The sequence below is a fragment of the Cardiocondyla obscurior genome, linkage group LG10 (assembly GCF_019399895.1).
Source record: "Cardiocondyla obscurior isolate alpha-2009 linkage group LG10, Cobs3.1, whole genome shotgun sequence".
In the NCBI taxonomy this organism is placed as follows: Eukaryota; Metazoa; Arthropoda; class Insecta; order Hymenoptera; family Formicidae; genus Cardiocondyla; species Cardiocondyla obscurior.
Window position 1 is genome coordinate 3,926,612 of NC_091873.1, and position 23,053 is coordinate 3,949,664.

Below are 23,053 nucleotides of genomic sequence, written 5' to 3' on the forward strand. Positions count from 1 at the left end.
TTTTGTTTAAAATCATTAATTAATGTTGCTCTTTAAAACGCTCAAAGTATTACTAATAATAATAATAAGACTGCTTACCTCACGAGCGTTTTTTTTTTCTTTCTTGTAAACCAAAGCGTACGGATCTGTAAGATTCCAGTCGACAAAGGGAACTGAATCTCCCGTCGAAAATAAGAAACAGTTTTTTTTTCTTTTTTTTTTTTGCAGCATTTTCGGCGACAACGAGAACAGTCACGAGAAAAAAAGCGGCGCAATAATGCTTAAGCTGCCATTGCCACGCGTCTCGATTTTAAACGCCGGGCCGACGCGACGTGGCGGACGCGTCGGGCCGCGCGCGCACGGGCGCTTGTTACCAACCACGCCACGCGATTCGAGCGGAGTCGCGTGACGTCAGCGCCGGCGACCGGCGGCAATTGGGCGAGCCGTGCGGCCGCGGTGTGGCCGCGCGCGCGACATTCCGGCCGCGGCGGCACTCTGGATCCTCGCTTCGACGCCGCCGTCTGCTGTGACAGTCGATCGTTGACGGTAGCGTCCGGACGCCCGTTGCCTTATCGAGCCTTATCGCGAGGACGACCTCCTGAGGCTTTAAGAAGGCGCATCGGCCGCCGAGGACGAGCATCACGAGTCGCGGCGGGCAAAGCGATACAGACCACGGTGGAGCGGAGATGTCGCAGGCCGAGCTCGACGAAACAGCTGTGGAGAATTTCCGCGAGTACCTGCGGATACCGTCGGTGCAGCCGGACATCGATTACGGTGAGTGACCGCGGAAAAACTACATTCAGGATTGGGATTTTCTGGAGAACGAAATTTTACGCGTTCTAGGAGGGATCGAAGGGGAGAAAGCGCGAGGGCGAGTGTTTCCCGTGACGCGCGTCTAAAAGCGTCCAACGGCGAGAGAGACGCGTGTCGCGTTTTCGTATTCGGGTAAGGAAATCACCGGGAGAAAATGCGAGATCTGATCTCCTCCGCGGGGGAAAAAAGAAAATTGTCGGGGCGGGAGGAAAAGCGGGACCCACGCTGACCGGCCGCGAGAACGGGGTCGCTGAAGCACGCGCTTCCTCGTTAAATGATTGTCGCGATTTATTGAGCGACCAGGGGGAGCGTGGCCGTAGCTCGTCTTCGGCGTCACTTGTGAGAATTTGGCCAACGCGCTACGCGACGCCGGCGAAGCGAGGACGCTCGCGAGGTGACGAATTGGGGGATAGCGTCGGTGACGCTATCCAGCCATTGCCATGCCCCACCCTGCGCGCGCGATGTTATTTCTATTTTTATTCCCCTACGTCCGGTCGCGGCACCACGCCGGCCTCGCCGGACCGCTCGGTGACATCTCCGGGACCGGTCCAGGCCACCGCGACCAGAACGCGACGCTCGACGGCGACGTCGGCGGCGTGACCTAGATATCGGACCACTCGGCCCGGCGCTTATCGCGTCCGTCGCGATTTTCAGAAGGAACTCCGCTCTTGCAATTCCGAAATAACCGATCGACGACCGGTGAATGCGCGAATCGATTATGTAACCGGTTATCAGGTTGATTTCGCGTTCTTAGTAATCTACGCGTAAAAGGTAACGCGATTCCAAAGTGTGAGCATACGACACATTTACGATGAGTTGTATTTCTTGATAACAGGCACATGGTTGAAAATAACAGGTCTCTCGATGAGATAGATAAAAGGCTGCAATTGATAATCCCATTATCAATTGCAGCCTTTACTGTACCAATTACTGTCCATCAACGAGTATCTCTTATCACATGATTACTGAACTGCTATCTGTTGAAATAATCTTAATGATGACAAATTATTATCATTATGTAACATTGTCACCTTTATTTCTTCGTTGCAAGAGAGATCTTTATAATGAATAGAATTTAAACACAGAATAGTTTGCAAATTTAATGTAATGATATGTGTATACTTTACAATTAGTATTAAAAAATTTATTTGTGTAATACATTTATTCTAATTTATTACATTTTTTATTCCAGATGAATGTGTGGCATTCTTGACTAAACAAGCACAGTCCTTGGATTTGCCACTTAAAGTCTATCATGTATACCCCAAGAAACCGATTGTAGTTATAACATGGGTGGGAACACAACCAACACAAACATCAATTCTGTTGAACAGTCATATGGATGTCGTACCTGTTTTCGAAGTAAGTGTTTTTCTTTATGCCAATAACGTTGAGAGTACGTACTTGCTATTCACATCACCAACCAACTTGTTAATTCCTAATACTAATCGAATAATTGACGTAGGACAAATGGACTTATCCGCCGTTCAGCGCTCACATGGACGAGCAGGGCAACATATATGCTCGTGGTAGCCAAGACATGAAATGCGTGGGAATACAATACTTGGAAGCAATTCGTAGATTGAAACTGAATGGACAACGTTTTCAACGCACTATCCACATATCTTTTGTCCCAGACGAGGAAATCGGCGGGGTTCTTGGAATGAAAGAATTTGTTCACACTGCAGATTTTAAAGCCCTGAACGTTGGTTTTGCACTGGACGAAGGTGTGGCTTCCCCATTTGAGCATTTCTACATGTTCTATGGCGAACGATCAATTTGGCACGTTGAAATAAATTGCGCGGGCAATCCTGGTCACGGATCAATTATGTTGGATAACACAGCTGGAGAAAAATTAAGAGTTATAATCGATCGCTTTATGGACTTTAGAGCATCTGAAAAAGCGAAGCTTACAGATCCTCTGAAACTGGCAGTTACTCTTGGCAGTGTCACGTCTGTGAATCTTACAAAAATTTGGGTAGGTATCATAAAAATACATCGTTTTAGAAAAATCGAGACGTATGAGAGGTACCCTGTCAATTTCTTTATATTTAAAACCACAAACAGAATCATTATCGTCTTTTTCCTTTTATTTACTTTTTAATAAATTCATGTGCTACAAAACTATCAAATATTAAATAAAAGAAGATTCTGTACTGAGTTTAAACTATTAAAGAAAACAAATTAATTAGCTTTGGTTTTTAAACCGTTACATAATATATTGTTTAATTTATATGTCTGTTCCATTGGGATTTTTATATTATACAGTAAGTATTTTGATCTAATTACACTTGCAATTAATGTTAATAATATGCCATTTCACATTTTATTTCTCACTTCGTAATTACGTCAAAACTTAATTTTGTCATTTTATATTTCTGTCGACATTATTCTGTATTTTTCATTTATTGCTTTAATATTTGTTAATTCTAATCTATCAAATATTCACTTACAGGGTGGTGTACAAACTAACGTTATACCTCCTGAGCTCGGTGCCACATTTGATATTCGTGTAGCACCTTCCGTTGATCACGAAGAATTTGAGGCTACTATCAAACGTTGGTGTGAAGAAGCTGGTCCAGATGTAACTTATTCCTTTGAAGAGAAAAATCCAAAAATCGAAAACACCAAGCTCGATGATTCTAATCCTTTTTGGATTGCTTTTAAAAATATCTGCGATAAAATTGGTGTTAAATTAGAAATCGGCATTTTTCCGGGAGGAACAGATAGCCGTTTTGTGCGAGGGGTAAGCATTGTTCAACTCTGTGTGAAAATTTAATGTTCAGGTTTAATACATACATAAGAAAAAAAAAGTTATTATTACATAATTATTGTGAATTATGACAATATGCGATATTTATCTATAAAATTTGCTTCTGTTTGTTCTATATTTATTTGAAAATCTGAAACTTTTAAGATATTTTAATTTTCTACAACTATTATGAGTTTTTTTTATGTGTAATAGTTTTATATTGAAATAAGAAATTTTTATTAAATATTGAACATATTGTTAAAGAAATAAGGTATAATATTTTGTGAATTTTGGATATGTAATTTTTTATGTATTTTATTTTACAGGTGGGCATTCCTGCTCTTTGTTTCTCACCGATGAACAAGACAAAGATACTTCTTCACGATCACGATGAGTATCTGAATAAAGATATATTCCTCAAGGGAATAGAGATATATACCAAAATAATACCGGCCGTTGCAAATGTTTAAGCGGTCATTCCATATGCTATGCATCAGAGTGCCATAATCAGATATTAAGAGCTTGATAGCTAGCAGCTAGATTTATCATTTTGCCAAAATCAAAATCTTGAATTCAAAGGATTGCAATTTACGTGCAATGATATACTAAGTCAATACGTATATTTCTATACAGCATTTATATTTTAATGTTACGATTGTTAAAAATGTTTATTGTTAAATGAATTTATATGAAGATAGTTATACAAGTGGAATGATGTAAGGAAAAGAAAAAGAAACAAATATCTTTGAAAAGACAATGAACGTCATTGTAAAAAGTTGGATGCAACGAATATTACGCTTAGAAGATCAATGAAAAATAATGTGGAAGCAATGCAATAACTAATGGATAATTAAGGATCTACGACAGGATGTTATGAAAGAAATGCAGGAAGAGAACGATATGGTGCTACAAACGGGGCCAAAGCAATTTGTTCAAGTTAGAAGAATTTATTGACATTATAGTACATTTTTCCAATGAAGTACAGATATAACAACAATATATATACAAAAAAATATTTTTATAAGGCTGAAAATGCACACAGAAGCATGGATTTTTGTGATGAAGATTCTGGATCAACTCAACGAGGGAAAACGAAGCCACGAATCTGTGTACATTGGATCGTTAAATAGACTGAAAAAAATCGCATATTTTTGTAATGTATTCAAGTAACGAATGTTACGAATAAAGAGAGAAATGCGGAGAAATGTATGTGCAAGAAATAATTCGCATATGAGACCATCTATTGATTTTGGAGGTAAAAGACCTGGACGTGTGTGGAATGAGAAAATGGAAAATCGTGATATTTTGCGCGAAATTTCGGTAGTGCGAAGTTAAAAAGGAAACGTGGGACGAAGTGCGCGGATGTGTTATTTCGCTCGCCTCGAAGTCAATAAATATACCCATGTGCCGCGTGCGCGTGTGTACATGTACACCTTCCCGCCATTATCGCGGCGCACAGTGTTTCATTCTTAACCGAACAGCTGCCCGACTCCCCTCCGTAGTGGCCGCAATGGACTCGCCCGTCGTTTTCAATCTCGTTCACGGGACGGCGATTATTCGCCGTGCTCGCGACGGCAGCTCGCGGGACGGGACTCGGCGCTGGGACGCGTCGCGCGAGAGCGGAAAGCTGACGGGATTCCGCGTCCGGATCCGTCGTTGCTACGGGACACCGCGGGATTTGCGTGCCGCCGTCGACCAGTGAGTTTCCGCGCGCGCGGTGTGTTGTTTTGGGTTCGGCCATTTTTCGAGTGGGGAAGGTTAGGGAGGACCGAGTGCAGGCACTCTTGGGTGCGAGCGACCGATCGTCTCGGCCACGTCGTCGAGTTCGGGACCGCCGCCTCCACGCGCGTAAACGCCCCGGCGACGGTCGTCGTCGCGGGCCTCGGGAAGTGTCGTCGACTCCCCTCGCGGGAAGTCGCCTTTGTCAGCCATGTGCATTGCGGCGCATCGTTCAAAACGTCCTCGCACCCCCGTGCCTGACGGCCAATAAGGCGCCGGGTGCCTTGGCCACGTGAACGCGATCGACCAATCAGCGCGGCGGGATTTGAAATCTTGTGGTCTTTGTTCACGGGCCAGCTCGTGTCAACCAACGTTGCCTCAGTTCCGTCAAGGGGGACCCGTGTCGGTGTACGGTTTATACATGGTCGCTGCGCCGAAAATTCTCCGCCGCGGCTACGCGTCGTAAATATATGTGTGAAAGTGCCGGCCCGACGTGGACAGGGCAGTGTGACACGGGGAACGTCGTGCGCGCAGTATCGATATACGGTAGGTCTAGCGCCATCATTATTACACACCGTGTAAATATCACCCCGCGAAAACGAGTGTTGTTGCCCGTCGTCTCGGCTCGTCTCGTCTCGTCCCGTTTCGTCCATCCCGTCTCGCTCGCCGGTGCGCTCGCTCGCTCGCTCGCTCTCCCTCGCTCCGTTTCTCCAGTCTGTCAAGAACGTGAGATATATCGAAGCGAAGAGCCAGACAGCGGCGAGCGAGATCAACGATGTTGTTTTTTTCTCCTCGTCTCGCCCATCCTGTTTCGCGTCTCGTTTCGCGCTTCGCGATCCAGAGTCGCGGGTGAACGTTCGACGAAACGGAAACCCCGCCGAATTTCGTGGCGGTCTGACGTCCGTGTCTCCGTTTATCTCGGGTCGTCGCGATGAGCTAATTTCATAAACAATCTGCTTTATCCGTGCTGCGTGAATCAAAACCGTCTCGCGGCGTGAATGGAGAGCGCTTCACGGCGAGAGTAAGTTTCGGCGGGAAGAGTGCGTGCATGCGTGATGTGTGAGAGAGACGGAGCGAAGAAAAAGATAGAGAGAGAGAGAAAAAAAGGCGAGAGAAAAAGCGTCGGTTATTAGGCGCGAGATGTTCGGAAAAAAAAAAAAAAAAAAAGAAAAAGAAAGAAACCAATTGTCGCGAATACGATGCGAGAACAGCCGGCTCGACGTCGAATGCAGGACGGCAAGGAGAGCAAAAAAAAAAAAAAAAAAACTGCGCGAGACATGTACAGGGTGCGTGAGTGCCGCGTTCGTAGTTGTGTGTATGCATGCGAGGATGCGTAAAGGTGCGTGCTGCTGAGAGAGAAGGGCGAAGGATGCGGCGGGGGAAGGGGGAGGGCTATGCACTCCGTGACAGAGTTCCCTTGAGCGCGGCCGGCGGAGATGGGTAAATGGATACGCGCGCAGGTCCACTAAGTTACGGACAATGAAAAGTAAGTAACGCGTAACGCGAGAGAGGCAGGCAGCGTGCGAACGTTCAACGGGAGGAAGGGAGACGGTTACGGGAGAGAGCGGCGATGAAAGGTGGCGATTGGGTCGGCGCGCCAACGTGCCGGCCGTTCCTTGAAATCGTCTCTAAAATTCCTGAAGGTTTTCCAAAAAAAATCTTGCCGGCTCTTCGTCATCCGAGAGATCGCGTTTCAAATGTCCCCCGGTCGTTTTCGTTCAAGAGCGGATGCCGAAGCGAAATTTTCCGCAAAACCAGAAGCCCGCCGAAACTGCATAAAACGCGCCGCGAGTTTTCCCGATTTCCCTACCCTTCTCGCGGCGCCCTCGCGACGGTTTTCCCGCGTGATTGTTATCCGGAGTCGGCGACGACGGCGGTCGGTCCTCGTCGTCCGCCGAAACCGCCAACGGGGCGGTATCGATTTCCATTGATGGCCACGAATAGTAATTTCGCGCGGATCGCGAGCGTTAATTGGCTGCCGAAATAACGTTGCCGAGATAAAATCTCGGTCTCTTCTCCCGCTGTTCGTCCTTTCGGTTTATTCCTTTTCCCTCGAGAATAACGTGATTTATGAAACGAGGATTCGTGTGACCGTCCTCGTTAGACAATGCCGTTCGGGGAATAAGTCACGCAAGTGAAAAATTATTTCGATTTTCGAAACGCCGAGGGAACAAGGGGTAGCCAACGAGGTAGGAACGTAGCCTGCAGGGCAAGGACGGTGGCGGTGCGGGGACAAAGAAGGGAAAGGCAGCCCCTCCGAGCACTTTCCAGCCGCATGCCGCCGGGAAAGCTATTGACCGTGAGAACCTTCCGGGAAACCCCTGTACCCCCTCACCATGAGGTCCCTTCTGGCCTCTTTCCCTCCTGCCATATGCCCACCGCAGGAAGCGGTCCTTGCCAGGTACGGCCGAAATTCAACATTCTTCCGTCCGTCCGTCTCTCATTCTCGCGCGGTATTTTTTCGTCTCGTGCTCTCGGACGATTATTTCTGCGGAAAGAACACGACCGGAATAAAGAAATGCAGGCGGAAAAAAGAGCGGACGAGCACGACAGAACGTCTCTTCTGTTGGATGTATATACACACACACACAAGCGTATGTTTTTTTTTTTCTTTTTTATTTATCGTTTGCGGTAAAAAAAAGGCTGCCGGCCAGGAGGAAATTATTTCCTACGGGCGCAAAAGAGTATTGCGCTTCCACCGATATCGGAGGGATTCGCAGCGTGAACTGCTGTATTAGTTTTTTTTTTTTTATCTTCCGTGCGCTCACTATGTATGAGCAATAATAAAATTCATCGCCGTGCGTGACGTTGTGAAGAGAGAAAGAGAGAGAGAGAGAGACGTTAGATTAGAAATTTTTATGCGTATTCGTTTGTCGATAACTTCTGCGCTTTTTTTTCTCTCTCGAAAATTACATATATGTCGATGCGCGATTCCGGTTTGAGATCGGAGAAAAAAAGAGTGCGGCGTCATTGTATGTAGAGCACGCGATCTCGACTTCGTCGTCTTCCCATTTGCCTCCGGCCGTCGCCGGGAGATTAATCTCGACGAGTCGCGGGGCTGGTTGCGACGTGGGTAAACGACTCGCCGCGTGGAAAAGTGCCGCTCTCCTCGGAAGAGGTTTTTCCCTCTTGCGATCTCGGCACACTTCGGAAGATTCCTCGAAAGTTGCATGCGACGCGAACGCGATGAAAATATGGACACGTCTAATTTTACCTCCCGGCTGACGAATCCACATCTCCAGCTTTAAAAAGAGCACTTGGCAAATAACGATCGTCTTCAAACGCGTAAGCGCCGCCTTTAAAATTATCGGGCCTTGTTACACATACATAAATATTGGCGGCGGCGCGCGAGCGCTATAAATAATTTATGAAATAGAAAGTCGTCGCGCGCGGGAGGAGATCGTTGATAAAGCGCAACGGAAAGGTGCGTTTTAATCCTTGGATGGGGGAAGCGGGTATCTCTTTCTCTCTCCTCTCTCTTTCTCTCTCATCGCGAATTCACGAAACAATCGGCGAACTCTTAACCGTAGTGCGGCGCGGATTAACACGCCGTTGTGCTTTCGGTGCTTTCGTGCCGCGGGTCTTTCGTTTTAGCGATGACGCGAGCGGAATGGAAACACTTTCGCGCCGTTTTGATAATATCGGAGCGTGCCGCGGAAATTCTAGCGCCGATCACAGAAGCCCGCCGCTATTCAGAGCTCTGCATTTCACGTGGTCGTGCCACGCTCGTCGTCCGTATTCTCGCGATGCGCGGCTTGCAACGTGTTTTTTTATTTACCCCGAAAGACATTGCGCAATCGACTCGTGGGAACGAGCGGTAATCTCGGTCTAACTCAACGTTTTCTCATTGTGGTACGCACAATGCGCGAAATTTCACAATTTTATCGATAAAATTACAATACAATCGGACCGCTCTTATTCCGTCGTTTTGCGCGTTTTTCGCCGGGGAATACATTGGGAAACGCGTTCCATTGTGGACAGAGCCCGGGCCTGTGCCGTTCGGTATACCGTGGTAGCGCGCGAAATTTTGCAAGATCTTTGGTACCCCGAGATTGGCTCACTCGGCCGGCCGGTGAAAGCAAAAAGTATCCGAAGCCTGCAGACTCATCGAATTAGCCAGAAGACAGGATTAGTAAATACGTCGTGAGATCAACGTTATGCCGTAGTGAGAAAGAGAGAGACGTACGTTTCAGGTGCGCGATTACACGGTCTTTCGCAATCGAGTTGGGAAAGTATCATTAATGCATAAATCTCCTTTAATCTCGATATTCCTGGTCGCGTTTAACGGCCCAGCGCCGCATTTGTCGGCTTATGTCCCATGATATCACGTCTCTCTCTCTCTCTCTCTTTCTCTTTCCGCGCGTAGGAAAACCGATCGAAATGATCTGAGCGCGTGCAACAGCTCGAGTGGGCGCTTATCTCGCCTAGCTGCGGTAAGTATGTTATTGGAAGCTGATCTGAAAAGGGACCCGCTCCTTTCTAAATTGCAAACGATCACGGCCGAGAAAATATCTCGGATGCGCGCGTATCAATCGATGTTCGGGGCCTCGACGAGGCTCAACGTTTGTTTATCACTCCCCAGGTAACTAGCTGACGGACGTGTTTAGGAACAAGGGGAGTTCGAGAGAGAGAGAGAGAGCAGAGCGAGGCAAAACTGGTTTTCCTCGCCAGCTCCGCGCGCGTCTTCCGCTGCGCCGGGAAGGCGCGAGTGATACGCGTCCCGCGAGATAACACGACCGTTCGAGTGGCCGTTTTGTGATTTTCTCTCGTCGGTGAGTCATCGCCGGCGTGCGTGCTGCGATCGTCGCCTCGCGACGCGACTTTTTCGCGCCAATTCCGCGCGGCCACGTGCGTACGCGACGCGCGACGTGCGCGCGGCACGTCATTGTGTGCACCCGCCGCTCGCATGAGCGGCCACATATCTCCGGTAATTCACCTAGCACGAACGTCGGTGACCGATAGAAACCGAGCAGCGATGGCTGGAAATTAAAAGCTTTTTTTCCGTCGCCGCGCTTTGGAACGTTTTCAGTCGTCGACAAGCGCGAAAGCAGCTCGAAAGAGGAGCAGAATCCGTCGCCCATGTCGCTCACACTTTTCCCGGATTATAAACTTTCAGCCTGATTAAAATTTCAGTCGCATTGATTTAACGTTTTGTGAATTATCTCGCGATATTTCTGAGGACGCCCGCGAGAGTACAACTTAAATATTCCTGAAATTATCTAAAAATGACGAGTAACACAAAATCCAATATCTGCTTTTCCTATTTACAAAGATAGAAGCATTAATTCGCCCCCAGCGAACGGTATTAAGGGGTAACGAGCAGCCTGCGCTGGGGAACCGTGGCAGACGAGACGTGGGGTGACCGAGGGATGCGAGTGAGAGAGGAGTAAATTTTCAAACGGGTAAACGGGGCCAGGGGAGTGTTTGGGGTGCCACCCTGACGAACCTGGGCGCGGCATTGGTGCATGCTGCGAGCGGGGTGCACACTCTTGCAGCTCGCAAATACTGGCCGTGCCGCGGCGACGGTGGCGGCGGCCAGAGGGGAAGGAAGGATACGACGAGGGTGGATGTTAGGGGGATAAAGAGAGGCCCGGGGTAGGGTGGACGTATCAGATCGATACTCGGCGAAAAGCGCGGGCCGAGCGGAGACGGCGCGGCTCGCGTGTATCTACGGTTGGTCCATCGCGAGATCCGGATGTTGCGACTACGCACAATCTACGCGGTACGGAATATTCGAATCGATGCTGATATTTCGTCTCGGCGGCGCGCGAAGCGAGGGGGAAAAGAGCCAGGCCAGCGCGGCCGTTTCCAGCTGCACCGCAGAACCCGCGGCTCGGAATAAAACGGATGACTTTACGCGAGGCGAGGCGAGGCCCCGATGAAAAATGTTGGCGCGCGAGGCGGACTACGGGGGTTTTTAGATCTTGGCCTTCCTCGGCCTTTGTGCCTGCTCGTCCCAGCAAACGTTTCCGCTGCCAGGGGCATCGTCGATTGCCCGTTATTAGTTTTTAATGAAAGATGATCGTGGAAAGACACGGTGAGATGAGGAGAAAAATAGAAGCGCGGACGATAGGGGCCTCTCCTACGGTGCCCGATGCATATAGTAAGCCAACTGTAGTACTATGAGTTAGTCACACCCACAAGCCGGTTGTGGGTTCAAGATCCTCGTACGTTCTTTCTCTCTCCTCCGCCGATGTTGCGCGCACGTACGGAGAACGTGCGCGTGTGGTTGTACGCCGGCATAAACGAGGTTCCCGCGTACGTACGGAATCCCGGCCGTCTTTGTCTGGCGTAGGGAGACACCAAACCGCGCCGATCCTCTGCCAACCTCGCTATATTCGCAACTCACGACATTGATAGAGACCCGCGATAACGTGGGAATTTTTCAGCCGCACAATCGGTCATAAATGCGAAGACTGGTACAAATCGAAGACGTGTAGCGAACTCTGCGTAGATTAAAAATTTACATTATTTTTTTATGTTTTTTTTTTCATGCTTACATTTTGAATTGAAATATATATAATCCATGGAAAGAAGAAAGAGAAAGAAATCGTCGGAGATTATTTTCGAATTCGAAGGTACAGAAACTAGTTCTATTAGGCTACTTTGATCGGGCGTTAAGTTATATTTTGAGGAACGGATCTGCTTTCATTCGGCGTGTAACTCTCTTCTCGGGAACTCTCACGTGCTAGCGCAAATTGTCGTTCCTTCTACGGAGCCGTGTCGTAAACATCGGGTCTAGGTGCCCTCGCTAGGAATGCTCGTGAGGATGATCGATCTACGGGTTGCGTGCTAATCCGAAGCGCGCTCGTCTCACGCGGATGTCACTAAACGCGCCCGCGTTGAGACACAGACGAGTCCCATGACAATTGGAGGGATAAGGGAGGACGGTGCTTCTTTTTCCATTTGCCGGCGCGCAGATAACCGCTTGCTAATGCACGATTAGCCGAGAAGACCAGCGTATCAAAATATAATGAAATAATAAACCGATATAATAAAGAATTCTGGGACAATATCGTATTATAGCTCTGGAGACCAGTCTTTATGAAGCTATAAAAAGCACAATGTCGCTTTCACGATAGAGCGACTTCGTGACTGCGTTACGGCGATGTCGCTTTTACGAAGATGAAACTATTTCGGAAGGATAATCGACGGCGAATCGCACCTTCGCCGTATCATTTGGCTAGTTTCTGACTACCTTTTAAATATACCACCGTTATTCTCCTTCCAGTCAAGTGAATGGAATTGGATACCGTAAATGCGTACAGCACCGTCGGGATGGAGCAGGGATTGTCTGGGGATCCATGGGACTGCCTGTTCGGCAGCGACAGCATCTCCGACGCCTTCCAGTGTCGTCCAGAGATGTTTCATATGGACATTCGACGCTGCGACAACACTGGTCAGATCGGCTGGTTTGGTCCAGGTCTTGGTTTCGATTTCGACGACGTCTTGACGGAGCCCGACGATGACCCGATCGGATTCAATGACAAGAGTCGTAGCTCGAACAGGTAAGACCGACACTGTCAAATTTCTTCTAAAAAATTTATTATGAAATTTTATTTAAAAGTTACGAAAAAGAGATGTTAAATTATCAAAAACAATGATAAAAAAAAAAAAAAAAGAAACAAATATTTTACTGAGGTTTGGGCATTCGCAAAAATTAAATCCAAAGGCACGTTCAGTTCCCATTAATCATAGCAATTTCAATATTGTGTTTTACAGCAACCTGGAGGAATTGAATCTGGACAGCGACAGCGAACTGGCGTTGACGTTGGATCCGAACTTAATACTGCCGCATAGTTTGCCTATCTCCAGCCCCGCGACAAATAGCGAAGTGGCAATGCAGGAGACTACGAGCGTAGAGGAGACCGCTGCCGAAAACGAAGGCGAAGAAACCGAGAACGAAAGTGAGGTCGAGCGAACCGAAAACGATGAAGAAAATGAAAGCGAGGAGGAGGAAGACATCGAGAATGAAGAGAACGAGCACAACGAGACGGAATACGAGACTGAGGAAGAAGAGACGGAGGAGGAAGAAGAAGAGGAAGATGAGGAGACGGATGACGATGAGCAGGATACAACTGCTCAGCAGCCGCTTACATCCTTGAGCGTCGAGGCGCCGACGTCGATAACGTCGTCGACCAGTGTCGGCGCCAGGACGTTAACCGCTGCCACCATTGCCGCGTCCACTCCGACGATACAGCTGACGAAGTTACATCACCCGAAAGTTATGTCCAGCACCGTCAAGGTTCAAGACATCAAGATGCTCGCGGACGGCCAATTGCAGCAGATTCGTAAGCAGATGTCTTACAACAACAATGTGCACGATGTTAATACTGGGGCGACCACAACGGTGATGATACAAGCGGTAAAACGCGAGAAGGACTCCTCAACGGCGGGAAATCGTGATAACACTTATCCGAAACCCGCGTACTCGTACTCGTGTCTCATCGCGATGGCACTGAAGAACAGTCGAACGGGATCGCTGCCAGTATCCGAGATCTACAACTTTATGTGGTGAGTTTTTTCTCCTATCGCAAAAGATGCTTGCAATTTAGATAACTAACAATAAGTGGTAAATAATTAAAGTTTAATTAAAGTTAAATCGAGAACCTAAATAATTTGAGAGACTGAGATACAGAAGCTTTCAATTCAATTATTTTTCAAACGCGCGCTTCAAGTTGATATACATATATTATTTTAACAAAATTCCAAATGCAAATTTGTATCTGTAAAATCTAGTTAAAACTTCCCTGAGAATATTCCTTTCAAAAAATGATGCAGCTTGCAAATCAAATTTCGCGTATTAGCGTGTTATACGTTATTACCAACGAATGCGAAGTGTAAGAAATAATGTTTTTTAGAATGAGGAGAAAAAACAACTTTTTACTTGATGAATAACGTATCGCCCATTTGCTTATTTTCGGCCATTTGGCCGGAAGGATAAAGGGACTGGTAAGGCTCCCCTTACCGCGCGGTTGGGTACGAGGGGCAAAAGTATTGTCTTTTCCCTCTTTATTCTCGGGTTTTACAGGTCGGAAAGGGAGCTGAGCGAGAAGCTGCCATTTTGTATAGGGCCCTTGGAACAACCAGGGGCACGCCGGGGTACAGTCCCCCCTAGAAATCGATGGCAAGCTTCTCTCTCTTCGTTTACCACCTGCCTTCATTTCTTGCCGTTGCAGCTTACGACCATGCTCGTAAAATAACTGTCGTTTCTTGCAGTCACGTTTCGTTAAGAGTTCTGCGCTAAACGAAAATCTTAAGTCGTGTTTAATTTACAAATTATTTTTTTAAATAATATAAGAATTATTTATTTTATTTTATTTTATTTTTTTTCTTTGCTGCGAAAATAAAGTTTACCAGAATTCGTAAATTATTAAAAGTATCCTCATTAAATTAAATATAAAATTAATCTGGCAATTTTATAAATTTAATTAATAACTCTTGGACTAGAATTATCCAGCTAAATATACTTTTAACTCTTCGATTTCTTGATTACACTAAAGAAAATTCCGATTCGCTGAAATTTCATGTCCCATTTTTATCGTTTCGTTCATGTAGCCGGCACTTTCCGTACTTTATGACTGCGCCGACTGGCTGGAAAAACTCCGTGAGGCACAATTTGTCGCTGAATAAGTGCTTCGAGAAGATCGAGAAGCCACCAGGCAATGGCAGTCAACGAAAGGGTTGCCTGTGGGCCATCCATCCGTCGAAGGTGGCCAAGATGGACGAGGAAGTGCGAAAATGGTCGAGGAAGGATCCGACCGCGATCAAGCGAGCGATGGTGAATCCCGACCAGTTGGAGCTCCTCGAACGGGGCGAGATGAAGTACGAGGGAGATAGAAACGAAGAAACATACGAGGATGCGGAGAGTTACGCGGATTCCGAGACAGGTGGGTCCGTGGCAGACGAGGCCATCAACGACGACGAAAACGTGTACGATGAAGTCGCCAAGCAGATCGACATTGTTGACGACGATATCGTCGTCGAGCAGCTTTACGAGGATCTCGATCTCATGGATGCTGCCGAGTTGTTGGACACGCGACTGAACGACTTTCCGAAGCAGGAACACCCGTTGGTGTACGAGTTCGTCTCGTGTTCAAAACGCCAGAAAACCCTTTCGGACTCGCCTGCACAGAACGATTACGTCTACCAGCAAATTAACGCGACATCACCCCGGAAGAAAGCGCATCTCGTCGCGTTACAGTCCGGAGGAGGTACAACTCCGGACGGCGGTTCGCTTCTCGAGGCGGAATAAATTATTAGGACATTTATACGATCTCCTATTTAAATATACACTATACACGCGGCCAAGTACACACCTTTCTTCTGTTTCTTTTTTTTTTTTTTTTTTCTTTTTTTTTTTATTGCCACTGACCATTGTAAATAATTGCGTTACATAATTTTTTTTACAACCCGATATTTTGTAAATAATTGTGTTTTATACGACAATGTACCTTTTTTATACAACGTGCTTGTACATAAATGTAATTTTAAAATGTACAAATATCTGTACATACACAATGTACAAAGGCTACCCTTTGGTTTTTTTTTTTTTCTCTTTTTTTTATCTAATGTGGGACCAGTCCTTAGGCGTGAGCGTAGAAAAAGTCTTCAAATACAAATAGTCATTTCATATTGCGCATTTTTACAAGTGGAAATAGTCACGCTGAAACAAAAGTCCAAATCAAGTTTGGATCCGGGTACCTGGTGGTTCTAAACTACTAAATTTATTCCTCTTGCGCTCGCCTAATATGTCTAATGGCGCCACTACTTTTGTAATAAACATTTTTTACTGCTCATTGATTATTCGATTTGTTGTTTGCGACACTCGAAAATATCGGATACACATAGAAGTAATACGCGCCAGCTTCCACGTACCGTCCGCGAATATAGGGAATAAATTAATAAACCCGAAGCTCACGAATCATCACTGCCAAGAATGGTCAAAGATAAAATACGAACGTAGCGGATAACGTGTAGATTACATTGAAGATAGACACGCGATCTCATACCGATCTTATGACTGTGAGGACTCTAACTCAGTTTCTGTGCTATTCTCTTTATGCGTGATTGTTACATAAAGTTTTTATGAAGAATCTCTTACAGAGTCGTCGTATTTAGCTTTTTTATTACACTGTGTATTTTTTATACAAGTATCAACCAATCTTGCTAATCAGCAATAAAAAAAAAAAAATTATTAATTTATTCTAATTTTAATCTGATCATGAGTTGTCCGAGCAATGCGAGATTTTGTAATTTATACGGTGAAAGCTCGACTGTTGAACTAGATAAATTTACAATAATTTTATTTTTTTATGTAAATCTCCTATATTTTTTATAGACTTAAAGAAATTTACAGAGTTCTTTCAAACGTTTTCTCAACGAACTCATTCAACACGACGTACGTACTTGTACAATTGCATTTATATAATTTTTGCTGCGTTCAAACACAATTTCATTCCAAACGAGCAAAACCAAGCTCTGACGCTTACAAGGCATTTAGATAATCGATAAACAAATAGGTAATTATGAATGCGAGAGAGAGAGAGAGAGAGTGAGAGAGTGACAAATCAGTATCATAAAATAGCTATTAAAGTAGTTTAGTTTTTATATCTGTTTGTAATATTTCTATATAACATTAATGAGTGTGTAACTTTCGTGCGTACGCACGAAATCAATGCTTAAAAAGAAAAAAAAAAAAAAAGAAAAAACATGTATAATGTGCAATGACTGCAAGTTTGTAATAAAATAATGATAATCTGTATTTCACGTCGTTCTCGTTCGTGATCTAAGTAACATTTCGACGATCGTCCAGTTCTTTTTCTTTCGTTCTTTCTTGCGCAATTGATTCGCGCGCGATTTGATCGCGATAAATATTTCATGTATCGTAGCCACTTAACGTTAGCTTCGCGGACGGACCTTCGGCATATCCACGCCACTTATGTAATTCGGTGTGAACAAAAAAAAAAAAAAAAGAAAGGAGAATTGGGGACAGAGAAGGACCGAAGGGCTGACGAACCGCTCTCGCATCTGCGTGCACGTGCTTATCGATATGCACAACCGGCGGCGTGGACGCGTGTCGTCCGCATGTCGATTACATACGATCGGCGATAACCAGTTTACGCGCGCACACGCCGTCGACGGTGCCCTGTCTATTGAAACAGCCGAGGTACGATTCATATTCGGCTCGCCTCGCGAGGCGAAAGAGAAAGAGCGAGACCGAAAGAGGGTCTTCCGCCAATGAAACCGGTTTCCCGGTTGAGCCCCGATCACAAAGAAACTCGACCGCGCGAGATCGCCGCCGTGCCGGGCCCGACCTCGAGGCCCCATAGAAACCGCCGGATCTCGGCGGTATAGATCCCACCGGCACAAAGTATCGTTGCAAACGTTGAGGAAAATCACCTCGACGAGAAGCGCCGAAGGGTCCTTCCCGATTTCGGCTCCAGCTTTGGAAGCCTCCCAGCGTTTCTCGCGCTGATTTTTCTCTCGACGTTTCCAGAGTCGCTCGTACCGCGAGGAATCGGCGTCGTGCTTTTTCACGCTAAGTTACAAATCGGCGCGTCAGACAAAGAGAGAAAGAGGACAGGAGAACAAAGTATATCTTCCTCGAAAGAGCAATTTGCTGCGCGGAACCGGCTGGTTCCGTTCGGTCGCCCGCAACAAAGACGATTCTTCACGCGACCGGACGCCGGAGATTCACGCATATACCATTCCAAATGCACACCGTTGCTCTTCTCCTTCTCTTTCTCCCCATTTACCACGATATTTATCAGGTTACATCGTGCCTCGTCGTGGACGTTTCGTCAGGTGTTTTCGAGCACCGGCGAGGCACTCGCTCATGACCGCAAGAACGAGTCCCGGGCAAGTCGCTGATGTTATCTATGCGATAAAAAAAACTATCGCAAACGTAAAAAAAAATTGTTTAATCAATATTTAAAAGAAGGCAGCTCAAAAATAATTTCAAAACGTTTAAAAAAATTCCTCGGAAAAAGAAAATAAAACTCACGTGGATCGAGATGTTTTTTTTTTATTTTTATTTTTTTTTATCTTCTTTCAAACGAGTATAGACTTTTTCGTTGGTGGCTTTGAACGATGCCGGTTCCAGCCGATAGTCCGGATGTGAAACGCGGAACGTTCCGAAAATTCCCACGCTATCTCGCCGTTCTTATCGTCGCCTTGTTACAATTAGAACGCGGCAAGGCCAGTACATATATACGACACGCACGCTTGACCTCGTGTCGTTGTATACGCAATCGCACGCGTTCACGCGTACAAAAACGAGAACTGAAAGAAAGATAACGTAGACTGAGGAAGCAAGCGAACAAAATAGAGAGAGAGAGAGAGAGAGAAAATATTGAACCCACAACCGGCTTGTGGGTGTGACTAACTCATAGTATTATACTACAGTCGATTTACGTTTCGTAGTACGTAGGCCGTTCCTTCTTTTTTTTTTTTTACTTTCTTCCGGAGCTTCCTTTTCCTTCTCTTTGTTTCCCTCTCTCTTTCTCGCTCTCACTCCGCTTCTTCTCTCTCGTTTTCAGGTCTTCTTTTTTTTCCGCTCTCTCATCTTCCTCGAGTCCCTTTTCTCTATCGCGTAGTTTTCAGTCGGGAGATGAAAATTCAGCACGACCGTGGGATTACGTGAATCTAACAGGCACATGCATTGCAGTGCACTGTCCCAAAATGCTCATGATTACGATATGTTCATGTCTATGTACCGCACATGAGCGAATGCAGCGGTTTGCATTCTGCTTATAAAAGTAAGTGTTCCTAAATTTATTAAAAAAAAAAAAAATACAACCTTTCTACTTTCGTCTAATGTGATTGGCTAATTTCTTACGACTCGAAGCTTTCTACGGTAATGTAGATCGGGCCTTAGGCTGCTATTACGTATTATTGGATAACGACATCGTTGAACGTAGCAATTGGCTGCGGAATAGAACATTTCTTGAATCCATATAAATTTTCTATCCCGCAGCCAATCGCTACGTCCGACAATATCGTGGTCCAATCGTCGGATGTACGTAGTAACAGCCTTAAGGTACCGCGCCTGCGTTCTTTCCATCGTTTCCTTTCTCTCTTTCTTCCCTTCGTTTTCTCTCTCGCGTAGCTCGTAGTCGCGTAAATTTTCGTGGGTCCATCGAGGAGATGTGTTGGATGGCTATCTCGTGCGTTTGACTCGCGCCAGCTCAACGTTGAACATTTCGCGTGTCGTTCCGCCACGGCGTGCCAAATATCGTCGTAACTTTTGTATTATTTCGCACCGTCGACGGCACTTTTCGCGCGTGCCGGCTTTCGTTGAGAGAGACGGAGAGAGAGGGGAAAAAAGGAGAGAGAGTGTGGCGCGACAGGCTCCTCCATGTAACCCGCCGTAACCACGTGCTTGAAAATCTTGTCGGCCGTAACGGCCGGATGGACTTGCGTGTAAGTATTTTCGTTCGCCGAAAACACGATTGCGTTCGACATCACGGTCGAGACGCGCTGCCAATATCGGGGAAAACGTTCGCGTTATTAAATACATTATTGTTTCCAGAACGCGCGATAAGGCGTCAAGAGTATTCCGTTATCGCATCCGAACGAGAAGTATGCCGAGATGATGGAGTTCGTAGACGGCTGGTACCTAGGGCATACCCTAGGCGAAGGTGCCTATGGCGAGTATGTCTTTCTCTCTTTTTTTTTTTTTTTTTTTGTTTTTTTCCCTCTTCTTTTTTTTACCCTTTGTTTAAACTTAGGCGAATACATGTGCTACGATGTTTCAACATTTACCCTTGGCATCTAAGCCATCCATTGTTCTCACTGTTTAGACTAAGAAATCGATTCTCTCTCAGTATATAAGTCTCTGATTAATTTTTTTGCTACTTCCAAAATTTGCTATGAACAAGTTTTTTTTTTATGTTAAAAAAAAAATTAATTAAGGAAAATAATAGAATGCATATTTTGTTTTAATTACGATTGTAATCTAATATTATTTCTGTAGGGTTAAACTAGTTGTAAATAAATCTACAAGTGAAGCCGTTGCTATGAAAATGGTTGACATTGAGAAGCATCCAGATGCAAAGCAAACTGTTCGCAAGGAAACTGCTATTCATCGTATGTTATCAAATCCAAATATTATACAATATTTTGGAAAACGTAGCGAATCGAACATGGAATATATATTTCTGGAGTATGCCTCAGGTGGTGAGCTATTTGATAGAATTGGTAAGATTAAAATTTATAAAACAATAGTGAAATGTATAGGAAATTATGAAAAGTACATGAATAAATTTTAAGCTTATTACAGAACCTGATGTTGGTATGCCAATGTGGGGAGCTCAAAAGTATTTTAGACAATTAATTTCTGGAGTAGAATATCTACATAGTCGTGGGGTTGCACATAGAGATCTGAAGCCAGAGAATTTACTTCTCGATGATAATGACAATTTAAAAATAAGTGATTTTGGTTTAGCAACAATATATCGTATGCAAGGTAAAGAACGTCTTTTGGAGAAGAAATGTGGAACATTACCTTATGTTGCACCAGAAGTATTGGTAAGAACATATCACGCGGAACCTGCAGATATATGGTCTTGTGGAATTATTCTTGTGGCTTTATTGGCTGGAGGTAAATTTAAAACTGAGACAAAAATTGATTTAATATATGTATATAATCGAATTATTTTAAATTAAAACTTGCAATTAACACTGAAAACTACAATTACTTTGCATATCATACAAGTCAGTGTTTTAATTTAAAGTTTATTAAAATATCTAATGCCTGGCTTGCATTTCTTAGTTTTTAACTGGTCCATGTCTAAAATATAGAACTGCCATGGGATCATCCCCAGGCAGAATGTCCGGAATATGTTGCATGGAAAAGTGGAAAATATATGTCTTTTACGCCATGGAAAAAACTGGACAATTCGTCATTATCACTAATAAGAAAAATCCTTACGGATTCACCATCGGCAAGATATACAATGTCAAACATTAAGCAACACAGATGGTTTACTACAAATTTTACTAAAGGTAAAACTATATTTTAAATTGGTAAAAATCAATATCTAGCAAATTAATTTATTTGGTTAATATCGATAGAAGATTGACATTGAAAGCATCTTAATAGTGTTTACTTGATCAGGTACTGAGTGACTCTGAGTATTAATAAATTTACTCAAAGGAACTTGGTACCTAATTTAGTGGATACTGCATACAACGGATTCTTATTATTTTTTTTTTCTGTGTAAAAAAAATAATAACTTAATTCTCTAAGATTGATGATAGGGTCAACATGTTATCCCGTAAATTTCACTGTTAACAATCGGAAGAAACCTTGGATAAGTACTAATTCTTCACGATGCCGAGGATCTATTTACATCTGTCTGCCATAAAACAATAAAATAGGCATTTTTACAAAAGACTAGCAACGCTTTTGCCTTTTCTTTGGTAATACAGCTCTATGAGTTTAATTAAGTATCATAAAGCTAGATTACCAAAGCAAAGAGCATTGGCATGTACTTCTAAAATAATGCACATATTTTTATTACGTTTTATAATAATTTAGCAATAATTGACGAAGTGATAATAAGCGTTTTATTATAATAGATGTTTTGTATAAAATTTATTTTAATAAGAATTATATTTTATTAATATAAAATATTTACGATTTTACAGGTGATCAAGTAGATGGATGGAATCGTTTTTATGAAGTAGAAGATGAAAATTTAAGAAATGTCTGTTTATCTCAGCCTGAATTCCCCAGGATGGAAAATAATGTAATTCAATTTAATTTGGATGAACGGTCAAAGTTTTCATTTTCCCAACCAGCGCACGTGGAAGATCTTTTACTAGGCACACAATTACAGGCGTTTACACAACAGAGTCAGGTATGTAATATTTGCTAAATTTTGATTTAATGTACAATTATTACAAAAAATATTTATATAACTTTATATTCTTCTAACAGCAAAACTCCTTCCAAAGACTAGTTCGCCGAATGACTAGGTTCTTTGTTAAAATAAAATGTGAAGAAACTGTAAAGAGACTTATAAAATACTGTGAGAAAGAAAAATACGCGTATCGTGTTAATGAATCTGGCGTGGTAAGGCACACAATACAATATAGAATTATTTGCAATTTAAATTTTCAACACTGAGTAACATTAGATATAATAATATCATAATACTCATACAGTTAAATGTTCTTACAGGTGACGATATTGACTACAGATAGACGTAAAATGTCGCTGGTTTTTAAAGTGAATTTTATAGAAATGGACGGAAATTTATTAGTTGATTTTCGCTTGTCCAAAGGTTGCGGTTTGGAATTTAAAAGAGCATTTATCAAGATCAAATACACGATGGAAGATGTTATTCTGAAAAGTTCTGTGGCATACTCGAAGAGTTAATAATTGTAATAAATTTTTATAAAAATGTAATTTTGTATATATATATTTTGTAACATTTTAATATAAAAAATATTTGCCTTATATGTTTCTAGATTCTATTTTATACATTCTGTTCCATAAATAAAAATTGATAGAGGAAAATATAAATTTTACGCTTTTTAATAAATCGAATTATAAAATTAATGTAAGTAAAATTTATAAATATGAAAAAAAGACTAACAAATATGTTTTACTTTGATTATTATGTAGCATTTCTAAGGGATATTGTTCATTGAAAATATTCGTTTTTACGTCCAAATTTCCGTGATTTTTTATATCTGGATTTCCGATCTTTGTAGTTTAGTATTTATGGGCAAGGCAGTCATTGCACCGCAACGCTACCTTCGCGTCAAGCCTATAACTTC

The 23,053-nt window shown here is 43.9% G+C and overlaps 3 protein-coding genes across 7 annotated transcripts; all 3 read left to right on the forward strand.

Moving 5' to 3' along the window:
• The first annotated feature begins 443 nt into the window (after window positions 1-443).
• LOC139106306 (aminoacylase-1-like) lies at window positions 444-4,749 on the forward strand. The gene is made up of 5 exons (XM_070662945.1): window positions 444-753; window positions 1,985-2,154; window positions 2,258-2,770; window positions 3,248-3,538; window positions 3,871-4,749. Exons 1-5 carry the CDS (start codon window positions 666-668, stop codon window positions 4,012-4,014), a joined length of 1,206 nt encoding a protein of 401 aa, XP_070519046.1. The 5' UTR covers window positions 444-665; the 3' UTR covers window positions 4,015-4,749.
• Window positions 4,750-4,886: 137 nt separating this feature from the next.
• On the forward strand, window positions 4,887-16,813 carry Jumu (Forkhead box protein N4 jumeau). 4 transcript variants are annotated; one of them, XM_070662942.1, is made up of 4 exons: window positions 4,887-5,242; window positions 12,495-12,771; window positions 12,986-13,777; window positions 14,822-16,813. In XM_070662942.1, the coding sequence occupies exons 2-4, from the start codon at window positions 12,503-12,505 to the stop codon at window positions 15,516-15,518; spliced, it is 1,758 nt and encodes a 585-aa protein (XP_070519043.1). In that variant the 5' UTR covers window positions 4,887-5,242; window positions 12,495-12,502; the 3' UTR covers window positions 15,519-16,813. The 4 variants fall into 4 exon arrangements, with proteins under 4 accessions (XP_070519043.1, XP_070519039.1, XP_070519040.1 ...); XM_070662938.1 differs by lacking the exon at window positions 4,887-5,242 and adding an exon at window positions 5,251-5,809; XM_070662939.1 differs by lacking the exon at window positions 4,887-5,242 and adding an exon at window positions 5,816-6,749.
• Window positions 16,814-19,371: 2,558 nt separating this feature from the next.
• Grp (serine/threonine-protein kinase grp) lies at window positions 19,372-22,732 on the forward strand. Of its 2 annotated transcripts, XM_070662943.1 has the most exons (8): window positions 19,372-19,687; window positions 19,797-19,918; window positions 20,241-20,464; window positions 20,547-20,867; window positions 21,068-21,271; window positions 21,917-22,128; window positions 22,209-22,343; window positions 22,452-22,732. In XM_070662943.1, exons 2-8 carry the CDS (start codon window positions 19,857-19,859, stop codon window positions 22,647-22,649), a joined length of 1,356 nt encoding a protein of 451 aa, XP_070519044.1. In that variant the 5' UTR covers window positions 19,372-19,687; window positions 19,797-19,856; the 3' UTR covers window positions 22,650-22,732. The 2 variants fall into 2 exon arrangements, with proteins under 2 accessions (XP_070519044.1, XP_070519045.1); XM_070662944.1 differs by lacking the exons at window positions 19,372-19,687; window positions 19,797-19,918 and having other exon boundaries at window positions 20,348-20,464; window positions 20,537-20,867.
• Window positions 22,733-23,053: the final 321 nt, after the last annotated feature.